At 53.4% G+C, this 15,229-nt stretch overlaps 1 protein-coding gene across 1 annotated transcript in view; it reads left to right on the forward strand.

The window, feature by feature from the left end:
* The window catches only part of LOC129834827 (insulin-like growth factor 1 receptor), a gene marked incomplete at its 3' end in the record, with an annotated part of 119,229 nt that overhangs the window by 84,736 nt on the left and 19,264 nt on the right, over positions 1 to 15,229 (forward strand). Inside the window, 5 exon segments of the mRNA XM_055900127.1 lie at positions 5,301 to 5,434; positions 10,328 to 10,493; positions 10,674 to 10,770; positions 11,216 to 11,286; positions 14,968 to 15,197. Of these exon segments, the coding sequence (XP_055756102.1) occupies positions 5,301 to 5,434; positions 10,328 to 10,493; positions 10,674 to 10,770; positions 11,216 to 11,286; positions 14,968 to 15,197 (698 nt within the window).

The raw sequence follows: 15,229 nt of genomic DNA on the forward strand, positions 1-15,229 counted from the left end.
TCCCTGCAGGTTCGTAGTGCTCCCTCGTCTCTCCCTGCAGGTTCGTACTGCTCCCTCGTCTCTCCCTGCAGGTTCGTACTGCTCCCTCGTCTCTCCCTGCAGGTTCGTACTGCTCCCTCGTCTCTCCCTGCAGGTTCGTACTGCTCCCTCGTCTCTCCCTGCAGGTTCGTACTGCTCCCTCGTCTCTCCCTGCAGGTTCGTACTGCTCCCTCGTCTCTCCCTGCAGGTTCGTACTGCTCCCTCGTCTCTCCCTGCAGGTTCGTACTGCTCCCTCGTCTCTCCCTACAGGTTCGTACTGCTCCCTCGTCTCTCCCTGCAGGTTCGTACTGCTCCCTCGTCTCTCCCTGCAGGTTCGTACTGCTCCCTCGTCTCTCCCTGCAGGTTCGTAGTGCTCCCTCGTCTCTCCCTGCAGGTTCGTAGTGCTCCCTCGTCTCTCCCTGCAGGTTCGTACTGCTCCCTCGTCTCTCCCTGCAGGTTCGTACTGCTCCCTCGTCTCTCCCTGCAGGTTCGTTCTGCTCCCTCGTCTCTCCCTGCAGGTTCGTACTGCTCCCTCGTCTCCCTGCAGGTTCGTACTGCTCCCTCGTCTCTCCCTGCAGATTCGTACTGCTCCCTCGTCTCTCCCTGCAGGTTCGTATTGCTCCCTCGTCTCTCCCTGCAGGTTCGTACTGCTCCCTCGTCTCTCCCTGCAGGTTCGTACTGCTCCCTCGTCTCTCCCTGCAGGTTCGTACTGCTCCCTCGTCTCTCCCTGCAGGTTCGTACTGCTCCCTCGTCTCTCCCTGCAGGTTCGTACTGCTCCCTCGTCTCTCCCTGCAGGTTCGTACTGCTCCCTCGTCTCTCCCTGCAGGTTCGTACTGCTCCCTCGTCTCTCCCTGCAGGTTCGTACTGCTCCCTCGTCTCTCCCTGCAGGTTCGTACTGCTCCCTCGTCTCTCCCTGCAGGTTCGTACTGCTCCCTCGTCTCTCCCTGCAGGTTCGTACTGCTCCCTCGTCTCTCCCTGCAGGTTCGTACTGCTCCCTCGTCTCTCCCTGCAGGTTCGTACTGCTCCCTCGTCTCTCCCTGCAGGTTCGTACTGCTCCCTCGTCTCTCCCTGCAGGTTCGTACTGCTCCCTCGTCTCTCCCTGCAGGTTCGTACTGCTCCCTCGTCTCTCCCTGCAGGTTCGTACTGCTCCCTCGTCTCTCCCTGCAGGTTCGTACTGCTCCCTCGTCTCTCCCTGCAGGTTCGTAGTGCTCCCTCGTCTCTCCCTGCAGGTTCGTACTGCTCCCTCGTCTCTCCCTGCAGGTTCGTACTGCTCCCTCGTCTCTCCCTGCAGGTTCGTTCTGCTCCCTCGTCTCTCCCTGCAGGTTCGTACTGCTCCCTCGTCTCTCCCTGCAGGTTCGTACTGCTCCCTCGTCTCTCCCTGCAGGTTCGTATTGCTCCCTCGTCTCTCCCTGCAGGTTCGTACTGCTCCCTCGTCTCTCCCTGCAGGTTCGTACTGCTCCCTCGTCTCTCCCTGCAGGTTCGTACTGCTCCCTCGTCTCTCCCTGCAGGTTCGTACTGCTCCCTCGTCTCTCCCTGCAGGTTCGTACTGCTCCCTCGTCTCTCCCTGCAGGTTCGTACTGCTCCCTCGTCTCTCCCTGCAGGTTCGTACTGCTCCCTCGTCTCTCCCTGCAGGTTCGTACTGCTCCCTCGTCTCTCCCTGCAGGTTCGTACTGCTCCCTCGTCTCTCCCTGCAGGTTCGTACTGCTCCCTCGTCTCTCCCTGCAGGTTCGTACTGCTCCCTCGTCTCTCCCTGCAGGTTCGTACTGCTCCCTCGTCTCTCCCTGCAGGTTCGTACTGCTCCCTCGTCTCTCCCTGCAGGTTCGTACTGCTCCCTCGTCTCTCCCTGCAGGTTCGTACTGCTCCCTCGTCTCTCCCTGCAGGTTCGTACTGCTCCCTCGTCTCTCCCTGCAGGTTCGTACTGCTCCCTCGTCTCTCCCTGCAGGTTCGTACTGCTCCCTCGTCTCTCCCTGCAGGTTCGTACTGCTCCCTCGTCTCTCCCTGCAGGTTCGTACTGCTCCCTCGTCTCTCCCTGCAGGTTCGTACTGCTCCCTCGTCTCTCCCTGCAGGTTCGTACTGCTCCCTCGTCTCTCCCTGCAGGTTCGTACTGCTCCCTCGTCTCTCCCTGCAGGTTCGTACTGCTCCCTCGTCTCTCCCTGCAGGTTCGTAGTGCTCCCTCGTCTCTCCCTGCAGGTTCGTAGTGCTCCCTCGTCTCTCCCTGCAGGTTCGTACTGCTCCCTCGTCTCTCCCTGCAGGTTCGTACTGCTCCCTCGTCTCTCCCTGCAGGTTCGTTCTGCTCCCTCGTCTCTCCCTGCAGGTTCGTACTGCTCCCTCGTCTCTCCCTGCAGGTTCGTACTGCTCCCTCGTCTCTCCCTGCAGGTTCGTACTGCTCCCTCGTCTCTCCCTGCAGGTTCGTACTGCTCCCTCGTCTCTCCCTGCAGGTTCGTACTGCTCCCTCGTCTCTCCCTGCAGGTTCGTACTGCTCCCTCGTCTCTCCCTGCAGGTTCGTACTGCTCCCTCGTCTCTCCCTGCAGGTTCGTACTGCTCCCTCGTCTCTCCCTGCAGGTTCGTACTGCTCCCTCGTCTCTCCCTGCAGGTTCGTACTGCTCCCTCGTCTCTCCCTGCAGGTTCGTACTGCTCCCTCGTCTCTCCCTGCAGGTTCGTACTGCTCCCTCGTCTCTCCCTGCAGGTTCGTACTGCTCCCTCGTCTCTCCCTGCAGGTTCGTACTGCTCCCTCGTCTCTCCCTGCAGGTTCGTACTGCTCCCTCGTCTCTCCCTGCAGGTTCGTACTGCTCCCTCGTCTCTCCCTGCAGGTTCGTACTGCTCCCTCGTCTCTCCCTGCAGGTTCGTACTGCTCCCTCGTCTCTCCCTGCAGGTTCGTACTGCTCCCTCGTCTCTCCCTGCAGGTTCGTACTGCTCCCTCGTCTCTCCCTGCAGGTTCGTACTGCTCCCTCGTCTCTCCCTGCAGGTTCGTACTGCTCCCTCGTCTCTCCTTCATTATACAGTAGAGGTGAAACATTCCCATAGAATGAGTTAAGTTACTCAACAGAGTTCATCTTGATGCCTGACACTTTTCTGGTTTGCTTGAGGTGAATTCATGTGCGTTATCATGTCATATATTGTCATCGCTACTAGTCTGTATTTTATGACTGACACTGATTTAACATATGTTCATTGGAACTGAGGGGTATCCTACGAAGCAGGTTTGAGGGGTGTCCTGCGAAGCAAGTTTGAGGGGTATCCTGCGAAGCAGGTTTGAGGGGTATCCTGCGAAGCAGGTTTGAGGGGTATCCTGCGAAGCAGGTTTGAGGGGTATCCTGCGAAGCAGGTTTGAGGGGTGTCCTGCGAAGCAGGTTTGAGAGGTGTCCTGCGAAGCAGGTTTGAGGAGTTAGCGAGGTAACTTTGGTCAACTCAGAGTTCAACTCGGGATAACTGGTCGGACGAAAATGGCTCAACTTTTAGCCAGGTACATTTCTATGGCAACCAATCATTCTGAACAAACCTGCTCCAGGGCAGGCTAACTCAGGGCTAACTCCACTATCCTGCATTCAGAACTAACCTGCTCCAGGGCAGGCTAACTCAGGGCTAACTCCACTATCCTGTATTCAGAACTAACCTGCTCCAGGGCAGGCTAACTCCACTATCCTGTATTCAGAACTAACCTGCTCCAGGGCAGGCTAACTCAGGGCTAACTCCACTATCCTGTATTCAGAACTAACCTGCTCCAGGGCAGGCTAACTCCACTATCCTGCATTCAGAACTAACCTGCTCCAGGGCAGGCTAACTCAGGGCTAACTCCACTATCCTGCATTCAGAACTAACCTGCTCCAGGGCAGGCTAACTCAGGGCTAACTCCACTATCCTGTATTCAGAACTAACCTGCTCCAGGGCAGGCTAACTCCACTATCCTGTATTCAGAACTAACCTGCTCCAGGGCAGGCTAACTCAGGGCTAACTCCACTATCCTGTATTCAGAACTAACCTGCTCCAGGGCAGGCTAACTCAGGGCTAACTCCACTGTCCTGCATTCAGAACTAACCTGCTCCAGGGCAGGCTAACTCCACTATCCTGCATTCAGAACTAACCTGCTCCAGGGCAGGCTAACTCAGGGCTAACTCCACTATCCTGTATTCAGAACTAACCTGCTCCAGGGCAGGCTAACTCAGGGCTAACTCCACTATCCTTCATTCAGAACTAACCTGCTCCAGGGCAGGCTAACTCAGGGCTAACTCCACTATCCTGTATTCAGAACTAACCTGCTCCAGGGCAGGCTAACTCCACTATCCTGCATTCAGAACTAACCTGCTCCAGGGCAGGCTAACTCCACTATCCTGCATTCAGAACTAACCTGCTCCAGGGCAGGCTAACTCAGGGCTAACTCCACTATCCTGTATTCAGAACTAACCTGCTCCAGGGCAGGCTAACTCCACTATCCTGTATTCAGAACTAACCTGCTCCAGGGCAGGCTAACTCAGGGCTAACTCCACTATCCTGTATTCAGAACTAACCTGCTCCAGGGCAGGCTAACTCAGGGCTAACTCCACTATCCTGCATTCAGAACTAACCTGCTCCAGGGCAGGCTAACTCCACTATCCTGCATTCAGAACTAACCTGCTCCAGGGCAGGCTAACTCAGGGCTAACTCCACTATCCTGTATTCAGAACTAACCTGCTCCAGGGCAGGCTAACTCAGGGCTAACTCCACTATCCTGTATTCAGAACTAACCTGCTCCAGGGCAGGCTAACTCCACTATCCTGTATTCAGAACTAACCTGCTCCAGGGCAGGCTAACTCAGGGCTAACTCCACTATCCTGTATTCAGAACTAACCTGCTCCAGGGCAGGCTAACTCAGGGCTAACTCCACTATCCTGCATTCAGAACTAACCTGCTCCAGGGCAGGCTAACTCAGGGCTAACTCCACTATCCTGTATTCAGAACTAACCTGCTCCAGGGCAGGCTAACTCCACTATCCTGTATTCAGAACTAACCTGCTCCAGGGCAGGCTAACTCAGGGCTAACTCCACTATCCTGTATTCAGAACTAACCTGCTCCAGGGCAGGCTAACTCAGGGCTAACTCCACTATCCTGTATTCAGAACTAACCTGCTCCAGGGCAGGCTAACTCAGGGCTAACTCCACTATCCTGTATTCAGAAGTATGTGCATATGTCCGTATATAACATGTTGTGTAATGTCTCGTACCGACAGAGAAGGCGGATGACATCCCAGGCCCAGTGATCTGGACTGGTCCGTATGTAACATGTTGTATAATGTCTCGTACCGACAGAGAAGGCGGATGACATCCCAGGCCCAGTGATCTGGACTGGAGAGGATGATTCTGTGTTCCTCCGCTGGCCTGAACCCTCGTCCCCCAACGCACTCATCCTCATGTATGAGATCAAGTTCAGACTGGGCACTGAGGTAAGAGACACACCTCTCCACTGTTCCCTTCTCAGGGCACTGAGGTAAGAGACACACCTCTCCACTGTTCCCTTCTCAGGGCACTGAGGTAAGAGACACACCTCTCCACTGTTCCCTTCTCAGAGCACTGAGGTAAGAGACACACCTCTCCACTGTTCCCTTCTCAGGGCACTGAGGTAAGAGACACACCTCTCCACTGTTCCCTTCTCAGGGCACTGAGGTAAGAGACACACCTCTCCACTGTTCCCTTCTCAGGGCACTGAGGTAAGAGACACACCTCTCCACTGTTCCCTTCTCAGGGCACTGAGGTAAGAGACACACCTCTCCACTGTTCCCTTCTCAGGGCACTGAGGTAAGAGACACACCTCTCCACTGTTCCCTTCTCAGTGGTGGTGAGGATGATCACTGGTAGTTGACATTGTACGGGGGGTTAACCCAGTAATGTTGGTGTGATGCAGGACAGCCGGGGGGTTAACCCAGTAATGTTGGTGTGATGCAGGACAGCCGGGGGGTTAACCCAGTAATGTTGGTGTGATGCAGGACAGCCGGGGGGGGTTAACCCAGTAATGTTGGTGTGATGCAGGACAGCCGGGGGGTTAACCCAGTAATGTTGGTGTGATGCAGGACAGCCGGGGGGTTAACCCAGTAATGTTGGTGTGATGCAGGACAGCTGGGGGGTTAACCCAGTAATGTTGGTGTGATGCAGGACAGCCGGGGGGTTAACCCAGTAATGTTGGTGTGATGCAGGACAGCCGGGGGTTAACCCAGTAATGTTGGTGTGATGCAGGACAGCCGGGGGTTAACCCAGTAATGTTGGTGTGATGCTGGACAGCCGGGGGGGGTTAACCCAGTAATGTTGGTGTGATGCAGGACAGCCGGGGGGTTAACCCAGTAATGTTGGTGTGATGCAGGACAGCCGGGGGGTTAACCCAGTAATGTTGGTGTGATGCAGGACAGCCGGGGGTTAACCCGGTAATGTTGGCGTGATGCAGGACAGCCGGGGGTTAACCCAGTAATGTTGGTGTGATGCAGGACAGCCGGGGGGTTAACCCAGTAATGTTGGTGTGATGCAGGACAGCCGGGGGGTTAACCCAGTAATGTTGGTGTGATGCAGGACAGCCGGGGGTTAACCCGGTAATGTTGGCGTGATGCAGGACAGCCGGGGGTTAACCCGGTAATGTTGGTGTGATGCAGGACAGCCGGTGGGTTAACCCAGTAATGTTGGTGTGATGCAGGGAAGCCGGGGGGTTAACCCAGTAATGTTGGTGTGATGCAGGACAGCCGGGGGGTTAACCCAGTAATGTTGGTGTGATGCAGGACAGCCGGGGGGTTAACCCAGTAATGTTGGTGTGATGCAGGACAGCCGGGTGGTTAACCCAGTAATGTTGGTGTGATGCAGGACAGCCGGGTGGTTAACCCAGTAATGTTGGTGTGATGCAGGACAGCCGGGGGGTTAACCCAGTAATGTTGGTGTGATGCAGGACAGCCGGGGGGTTAACCCAGTAATGTTGGTGTGATGCAGGACAGCCGGGGGTTAACCCAGTAATGTTGGTGTGATGCAGGACAGCCGGGGGGTTAACCCAGTAATGTTGGTGTGATGCAGGACAGCCGGGTGGTTAACCCAGTAATGTTGGTGTGATGCAGGACAGCCGGGGGGTTAACCCAGTAATGTTGGTGTGATGCAGGACAGCCGGGGGGTTAACCCAGTAATGTTGGTGTGATGCAGGACAGCCGGGGGGGGTTAACCCAGTAATGTTGGTGTGATGCAGGACAGCCGGGGGGTTAACCCAGTAATGTTGGTGTGATGCAGGACAGCCGGGGGTTAACCCAGTAATGTTGGTGTGATGCAGGACAGCCGGGGGGTTAACCCAGTAATGTTGGTGTGATGCAGGACAGCCGGGGGTTAACCCAGTAATGTTGGTGTGATGCAGGACAGCCGGGGGTTAACCCAGTAATGTTGGTGTGATGCAGGACAGCCGGGGGTTAACCCAGTAATGTTGGTGTGATGCAGGACAGCCGGGGGGTTAACCCAGTAATGTTGGTGTGATGCAGGACAGCCGGGGGTTAACCCAGTAATGTTGGTGTGATGCAGGACAGCCGGAGGGTTAACCCAGTAATGTTGGTGTGATGCAGGACAGCCGGGGGTTAACCCAGTAATGTTGGTGTGATGCAGGACAGCCGGGTGGTTAACCCAGTAATGTTGGTGTGATGCAGGACAGCCGGGTGGTTAACCCAGTAATGTTGGTGTGATGCAGGACAGCCGGGGGTTAACCCAGTAATGTTGGTGTGATGCAGGACAGCCGGGTGGTTAACCCAGTAATGTTGGTGTGATGCAGGACAGCCGGGGGGTTAACCCAGTAATGTTGGTGTGATGCAGGACAGCCGGGGGGTTAACCCAGTAATGTTGGTGTGATGCAGGACAGCCGGGGGTTAACCCAGTAATGTTGGTGTGATGCAGGACAGCCGGGGGGTTAACCCAGTAATGTTGGTGTGATGCAGGACAGCCGGAGGGTTAACCCAGTAATGTTGGTGTGATGCAGGACAGCCGGAGGGTTAACCCAGTAATGTTGGTGTGATGCAGGACAGCCGGGGGTTAACCCAGTAATGTTGGTGTGATGCAGGACAGCCGGAGGGTTAACCCAGTAATGTTGGTGTGATGCAGGACAGCCGGGGGGTTAACCCAGTAATGTTGGTGTGATGCAGGACAGCCGGGGGTTAACCCAGTAATGTTGGTGTGATGCAGGACAGCCGGGGGTTAACCCAGTAATGTTGGTGTGATGCAGGACAGCCGGGGGTTAACCCAGTAATGTTGGTGTGATGCAGGACAGCCGGGGGGTTAACCCAGTAATGTTGGTGTGATGCAGGACAGCCGGGGGGTTAACCCAGTAATGTTGGTGTGATGCAGGACAGCCGGGGGTTAACCCAGTAATGTTGGTGTGATGCAGGACAGCCGGGGGGTTAACCCAGTAATGTTGGCGTGATGCAGGACAGCCGGGTGGTTAACCCAGTAATGTTGGCGTGATGCAGGACAGCCGGGGGGTTAACCCAGTAATGTTGGCGTGATGCAGGACAGCCGGGGGGTTAACCCAGTAATGTTGGCGTGATGCAGGACAGCCGGGGGTTAACCCAGTAATGTTGGCGTGATGCAGGACAGCCGGGGGGTTAACCCAGTAATGTTGGTGTGATGCAGGACAGCCGGGGGGTTAACCCAGTAATGTAGGTGTGATGCAGGACAGCCGGTGGGTTAACCCAGTAATGTTGGTGTGATGCAGGACAGCCGGGGGGTTAACCCAGTAATGTTGGTGTGATGCAGGACAGCCGGGTGGTTAACCCAGTAATGTTGGTGTGATGCAGGACAGCCGGGGGGTTAACCCAGTAATGTTGGTGTGATGCAGGACAGCCGGGGGGTTAACCCAGTAATGTTGGTGTGATGCAGGACAGCCGGGGGGTTAACCCAGTAATGTTGGTGTGATGCAGGACAGCCGGGGGTTAACCCAGTAATGTTGGTGTGATGCAGGACAGCCAGCCAGGGGGTTAACCCAGTTATGTTGGTGTGATGCAGGACAGCCGGGGGGTTAACCCAGTAATGTTGGTGTGATGCAGGACAGCCGGGGGTTAACCCAGTAATGTTGGTGTGATGCAGGACAGCCGGGGGTTAACCCAGTAATGTTGGTGTGATGCAGGACAGCCGGGGGGTTAACCCAGTAATGTTGGTGTGATGCAGGACAGCCGGGGGGTTTAACCCAGTAATGTTGGTGTGATGCAGGACAGCCGGGGGGTTAACCCAGTAATGTTGGTGTGATGCAGGACAGCCGGGGGGGGTTAACCCAGTAATGTTGGTGTGATGCAGGACAGCCGGGGGGGGTTAACCCAGTAATGTTGGTGTGATGCAGGACAGCCGGGTGGTTAACCCAGTAATGTTGGTGTGATGCAGGACAGCCGGGGGGTTAACCCAGTAATGTTGGTGTGATGCAGGACAGCCGGGGGTTAACCCAGTAATGTTGGTGTGATGCAGGACAGCCGGGGGGTTAACCCAGTAATGTTGGTGTGATGCAGGACAGCCGGTGGGTTAACCCAGTAATGTTGGTGTGATGCAGGACAGCCGGTGGGTTAACCCAGTAATGTTGGTGTGATGCAGGACAGCCGGGGGGGGTTAACCCAGTAATGTTGGTGTGATGCAGGACAGCCGGGGGGGGTTAACCCAGTAATGTTGGTGTGATGCAGGACAGCCGGGGGGTTAACCCAGTAATGTTGGCGTCATGCAGGACAGCCGGGGGGTTAACCCAGTAATGTTGGCGTCATGCAGGACAGCCGGGGGGTTAACCCAGTAATGTTGGTGTGATGCAGGACAGCCGGGGGGGGTTAACCCAGTAATGTTGGTGTGATGCAGGACAGCCGGGGGGTTAACCCAGTAATGTTGGTGTGATGCAGGACAGCCGGTGGGTTAACCCAGTAATGTTGGTGTGATGCAGGACAGCCGGGGGGGGTTAACCCAGTAATGTTGGTGTGATGCAGGACAGCCGGGGGGGGTTAACCCAGTAATGTTGGTGTGATGCAGGACAGCCGGGGGGTTAACCCAGTAATGTTGGCGTCATGCAGGACAGCCGGGGGGTTAACCCAGTAATGTTGGCGTCATGCAGGACAGCCGGGGGGTTAACCCAGTAATGTTGGTGTGATGCAGGACAGCCGGGGGGGGGTTAACCCAGTAATGTTGGTGTGATGCAGGACAGCCGGGGGGGGTTAACCCAGTAATGTTGGTGTGATGCAGGACAGCCGGGGGGGGGTTAACCCAGTAATGTTGGTGTGATGCAGGACAGCTGCTCAGTGCAGAGCTCACTACATGCAGCCGTGTTGTAGAAGCAGTAGTCTAACAGTGTCTCTCTGTCTGTCCAGTCAGAGAAGCACGAGTGCGTGTCTCGCCAGCTGTATAGAGAGCAGCATGGTGCCAGGCTCAGTAACCTCGGACCTGGTAACTACTCTGCCCGGGTCAGAGCCACCTCCCTGGCTGGCAACGGATCCTGGACTCAACCCGTCTCCTTCTATGTGGTTCAGGCCCAACGTAAGATCATCACTATTCAACATAACTACGTCTCTCATGGGGGAAATTCACTGCCATACAACAGTAATACCTTATCACATGTTAACACCAGTGTGTATGTAATACCTTATCACATGTTAGTTAGTTAATACCAGTGGTTAGGTAATAGCTGTATTTAATGAGTCTCTCCTGGTCCACCAGGTTATGAGAACTATCTCTACATCATGATCTTTGTTCCCATGGCAGCAGTCCTGATCATCTGTCTGCTGGCCACGTTCACCATCATCAACAGGAAGAAGTAAGTCGGTCAGTCGGTCAGTCGGTCAGTCGGTCAGTCGGTCAGTCGGTCAGTCGGTCCGTCCGTCCTGAGACCAGGCCTGTGACGGCGTCATTGGTCTGAACATGGCTGTAGTGTGGTTAATATATATAGTGTCTGGGAGCAGAGTTGTGTTTTCACTCAGAGATGTTTAATACCACTTCTGTAATGAAAAGCTGTTTTCACACTTTAATACAGAGGGCTGGAAGGTTCTTTAGTAAATGACAGGCTGTCTCTAGGTAGTGAGAGGTGAGCTGTCATTATATAGTGCACTACTTTAGACCAGAGACCTATGGCACCCTATTCCCTATATAGTGCACTACTTTAGACCAGAGCCCACAGAGCAGTGCATTATATGGGGAATAGGGTGCCGTTTGGGATTCTGTGTAACGCTGCTAACCCTGTGTGTGTGTGTGTGTGTCTACAGGAACAGTGACAGACTGGGGAATGGAGTTCTGTACGCATCAGTCAACCCTGAATACTTCAGCGCTGCAGAGAGTAAGTACCTGTAGTGACCTCATCACCTGGTAGAGGAAGTACCTGTAGTGAGCTCATCACCTGATAGAGGAAGTACCTGTAGTGAGCTCATCACCTGATAGAGACAGAGAGGAAGTACCTGTAGTGACCTCATCACCTGACAGGAAGTACCTGTAGTGACCTCATCACCTGGTAGAGGAAGTACCTGTAGTGACCTCATCACCTGGTAGAGGAAGTACCTGTAGTGACCTCATCACCTGGTAGAGGAAGTACCTGTAGTGACCTCATCACCTGGTAGAGGAAGTACCTGTAGTGACCTCATCACCTGGTAGAGGAAGTACCTGTAGTGACCTCATCACCTGGTAGAGGAAGTACCTGTAGTGACCTCATCACCTGGTAGAGGAAGTACCTGTAGTGACCTCATCACCTGGTAGAGGAAGTACCTGTAGTGACCTCATCACCTGGTAGAGGAAGTACCTGTAGTGACCTCATCACCTGGTAGAGGAAGTACCTGTAGTGACCTCATCACCTGGTAGAGGAAGTACCTGTAGTGACCTCATCACCTGGTAGAGGAAGTACCTGTAGCGACCTCATCACCTGATAGAGACAGAAAGGAAGTACATGTAGTGACCTCATCACCTGGTAGAGTAAGTACCTGTAGTGACCACATCACCTGATAGAGACAGAGAGGAAGTACCTGTAGTGACCTCATCACCTGATAGAGGAAGTACCTGTAGCGATCTCATCACCTGATAGAGAGGAAGTACCTGTATCGACCACATCACCTGGTAGAGGAAGTACCTGTAGCGACCTCATCACCTGATAGAGGAAGTACCTGTAGTGACCTCATCACCTGATAGAGGAAGTACCTGTAGTGACCTCATCACCTGATAGAGGAAGTACCTGTAGTGACATCATCACCTGGTAGAGGAAGTACCTGTAGCGACCTCATCACCTGATAGTGACAGAGAGGATGTACCTGTAGTGACATCATCACCTGGTAGAGGAAGTACCTGTAGTGACCTCATCACCTGATAGAGGAAGTACCTGTAGTGACCACATCACCTGAGAGAGACAGAGAGGAAGTACCTGTAGTGACCTCATCACCTGATAGAGGAAGTACCTGTAGTGATCTCATCACCTGATAGAGGAAGTACCTGTAGCGACCTCATCACCTGATAGACAGAGAGGCAGTACCTGTAGTGACCTCATCACCTGATAGAGAGGAAGTACCTGTAGTGACCTCATCACCTGATAGAGGAAGTACCTGTAGTGATCACATCACCTGATAGAGGAAGTACCTGTAGTGACCACATCACCTGATAGAGACAGAGAGGAAGTACCTGTAGTGACCTCATCACCTGGTAGAGTAAGTACCTGTAGTGACCACATCACCTGATAGAGACAGAGAGGAAGTACCTGTAGTGACCTCATCACCTGATAGTGACAGAGAGGATGTACCTGTAGTGACATCATCACCTGGTAGAGGAAGTACCTGTAGCGACCTCATCACCTGATAGACAGAGAGGCAGTACCTGTAGTGACCTCATCACCTGATAGAGAGGAAGTACCTGTAGTGACCTCATCACCTGATAGAGGAAGTACCTGTAGTGATCACATCACCTGATAGAGGAAGTACCTGTAGTGACCACATCACCTGATAGAGACAGAGAGGAAGTACCTGTAGTGACCTCATCACCTGGTAGAGGAAGTACCTGTAGTGACCACATCACCTGATAGAGACAGAGAGGAAGTACCTGTAGTGACCTCATCACCTGGTAGAGTAAGTACCTGTAGTGACCACATCACCTGATAGAGACAGAGAGGAAGTACCTGTAGTGACCTCATCACCTGATAGTGACAGAGAGGATGTACCTGTAGTGACATCATCACCTGGTAGAGGAAGTACCTGTAGTGACCTCATCACCTGATAGAGGAAGTACCTGTAGTGACCACATCACCTGATAGAGACAGAGAGGAAGTACCTGTAGTGACCTCATCACCTGATAGAGGAAGTACCTGTAGTGATCTCATCACCTGATAGAGGAAGTACCTGTAGTGACCTCATCACCTGATAGAGTAAGTACCTGTAGTGACCACATCACCTGATAGAGACAGAGAGGAAGTACCTGTAGCGACCACATCACCTGGTAGAGGAAGTACCTGTAGCGACCTCATCACCTGGTAGAGGAAGTACCTGTAGTGACCTCATCACCTGATAGAGAGGAAGTACCTGTAGTGACCTCATCACCTGATAGAGACAGAGAGGAAGTACCTGTAGTGACCTCATCACCTGATAGAGGAAGTACCTGTAGTGATCTCATCACCTGATAGAGAGGAAGTACCTGTAGTGACATCATCACCTGGTAGAGGAAGTACCTGTAGCGACCTCATCACCTGATAGAGACAGAGAGGCAGTACCTGTAGTGACCTCATCACCTGATAGAGGAAGTACCTGTAGTGATCTCATCACCTGATAGAGAGGAAGTACCTGTAGTGACATCATCACCTGGTAGAGGAAGTACCTGTAGCGACCTCATCACCTGATAGACAGAGAGGCAGTACCTGTAGTGACCTCATCACCTGGTAGAGTAAGTACCTGTAGTGACCACATCACCTGATAGAGACAGAGAGGAAGTACCTGTAGTGACCTCATCACCTGATAGTGACAGAGAGGATGTACCTGTAGTGACATCATCACCTGGTAGAGGAAGTACCTGTAGTGACCTCATCACCTGATAGAGAGGAAGTACCTGTAGTGACCACATCACCTGATAGAGGAAGTACCTGTAGTGACCTCATCACCTGATAGAGGAAGTACCTGTAGTGACCTCATCACCTGATAGAGGAAGTACCTGTAGTGACATCATCACCTGGTAGAGGAAGTACCTGTAGCGACCTCATCACCTGATAGAGACAGAGAGGCAGTACCTGTAGTGACCTCATCACCTGATAGAGAGGAAGTACCTGTAGTGACCTCATCACCTGATAGAGGAAGTACCTGTAGTGACCTCATCACCTGATAGAGGAAGTACCTGTAGTGACCACATCACCTGATAGAGGAAGTACCTGTAGTGATCACATCACCTGATAGAGGAAGTACCTGTAGTGACCTCATCACCTGATAGAGACAGAGAGGAAGTACCTGTAGTGACCTCATCACCTGATAGAGGAAGTACCTGTAGTGATCACATCACCTGATAGAGGAAGTACCTGTAGTGACCTCATCACCTGATAGAGACAGAGAGGAAGTACCTGTAGTGACCACATCACCTGATAGAGACAGAGAGGAAGTACCTGTAGTGACCTCATCACCTGATAGAGTAAGTACCTGTAGTGACCACATCACCTGATAGAGACAGAGAGGAAGTACCTGTAGTGACCTCATCACCTGATAGAGAGGAAGTACCTGTAGTGATCACATCACCTGATAGAGGAAGTACCTGTAGTGACCTCATCACCTGATAGAGACAGAGAGGAAGTACCTGTAGTGACCTCATCACCTGATAGAGACAGAGAGGAAGTACCTGTAGTGACCTCATCACCTGATAGAGGAAGTACCTGTAGTGATCACATCACCTGATAGAGGAAGTACCTGTAGTGACCTCATCACCTGATAGAGACAGAGAGGAAGTACCTGAAGGTAGTCAGGCTGTGTGGTACTGTGATGTAGTTGTCTGTTAACCCTCTCCTCTCCTCTAGTGTATGTACCAGATGAATGGGAGGTGTCGAGGGAGAAGATCACGATGAACAGAGAGTTGGGTCAGGGGTCGTTTGGCATGGTGTACGAGGGCGTCGCTAAGGGAGTTGTGAAGGACGAGCCAGAGACGTGTGTGGCCATTAAGACGGTGAACGAGTCAGCCAGCATGAGAGAGAGAATCGAGTTCCTCAATGAAGCTTCTGTTATGAAGGAGTTCAACTGTCATCATGTGGTATGACACACACACACACACACACACACACA

The sequence above is a fragment of the Salvelinus fontinalis genome, chromosome 35 (genome assembly GCF_029448725.1).
Source record: "Salvelinus fontinalis isolate EN_2023a chromosome 35, ASM2944872v1, whole genome shotgun sequence".
Lineage (NCBI taxonomy): Eukaryota > Metazoa > Chordata > Actinopteri > Salmoniformes > Salmonidae > Salvelinus > Salvelinus fontinalis.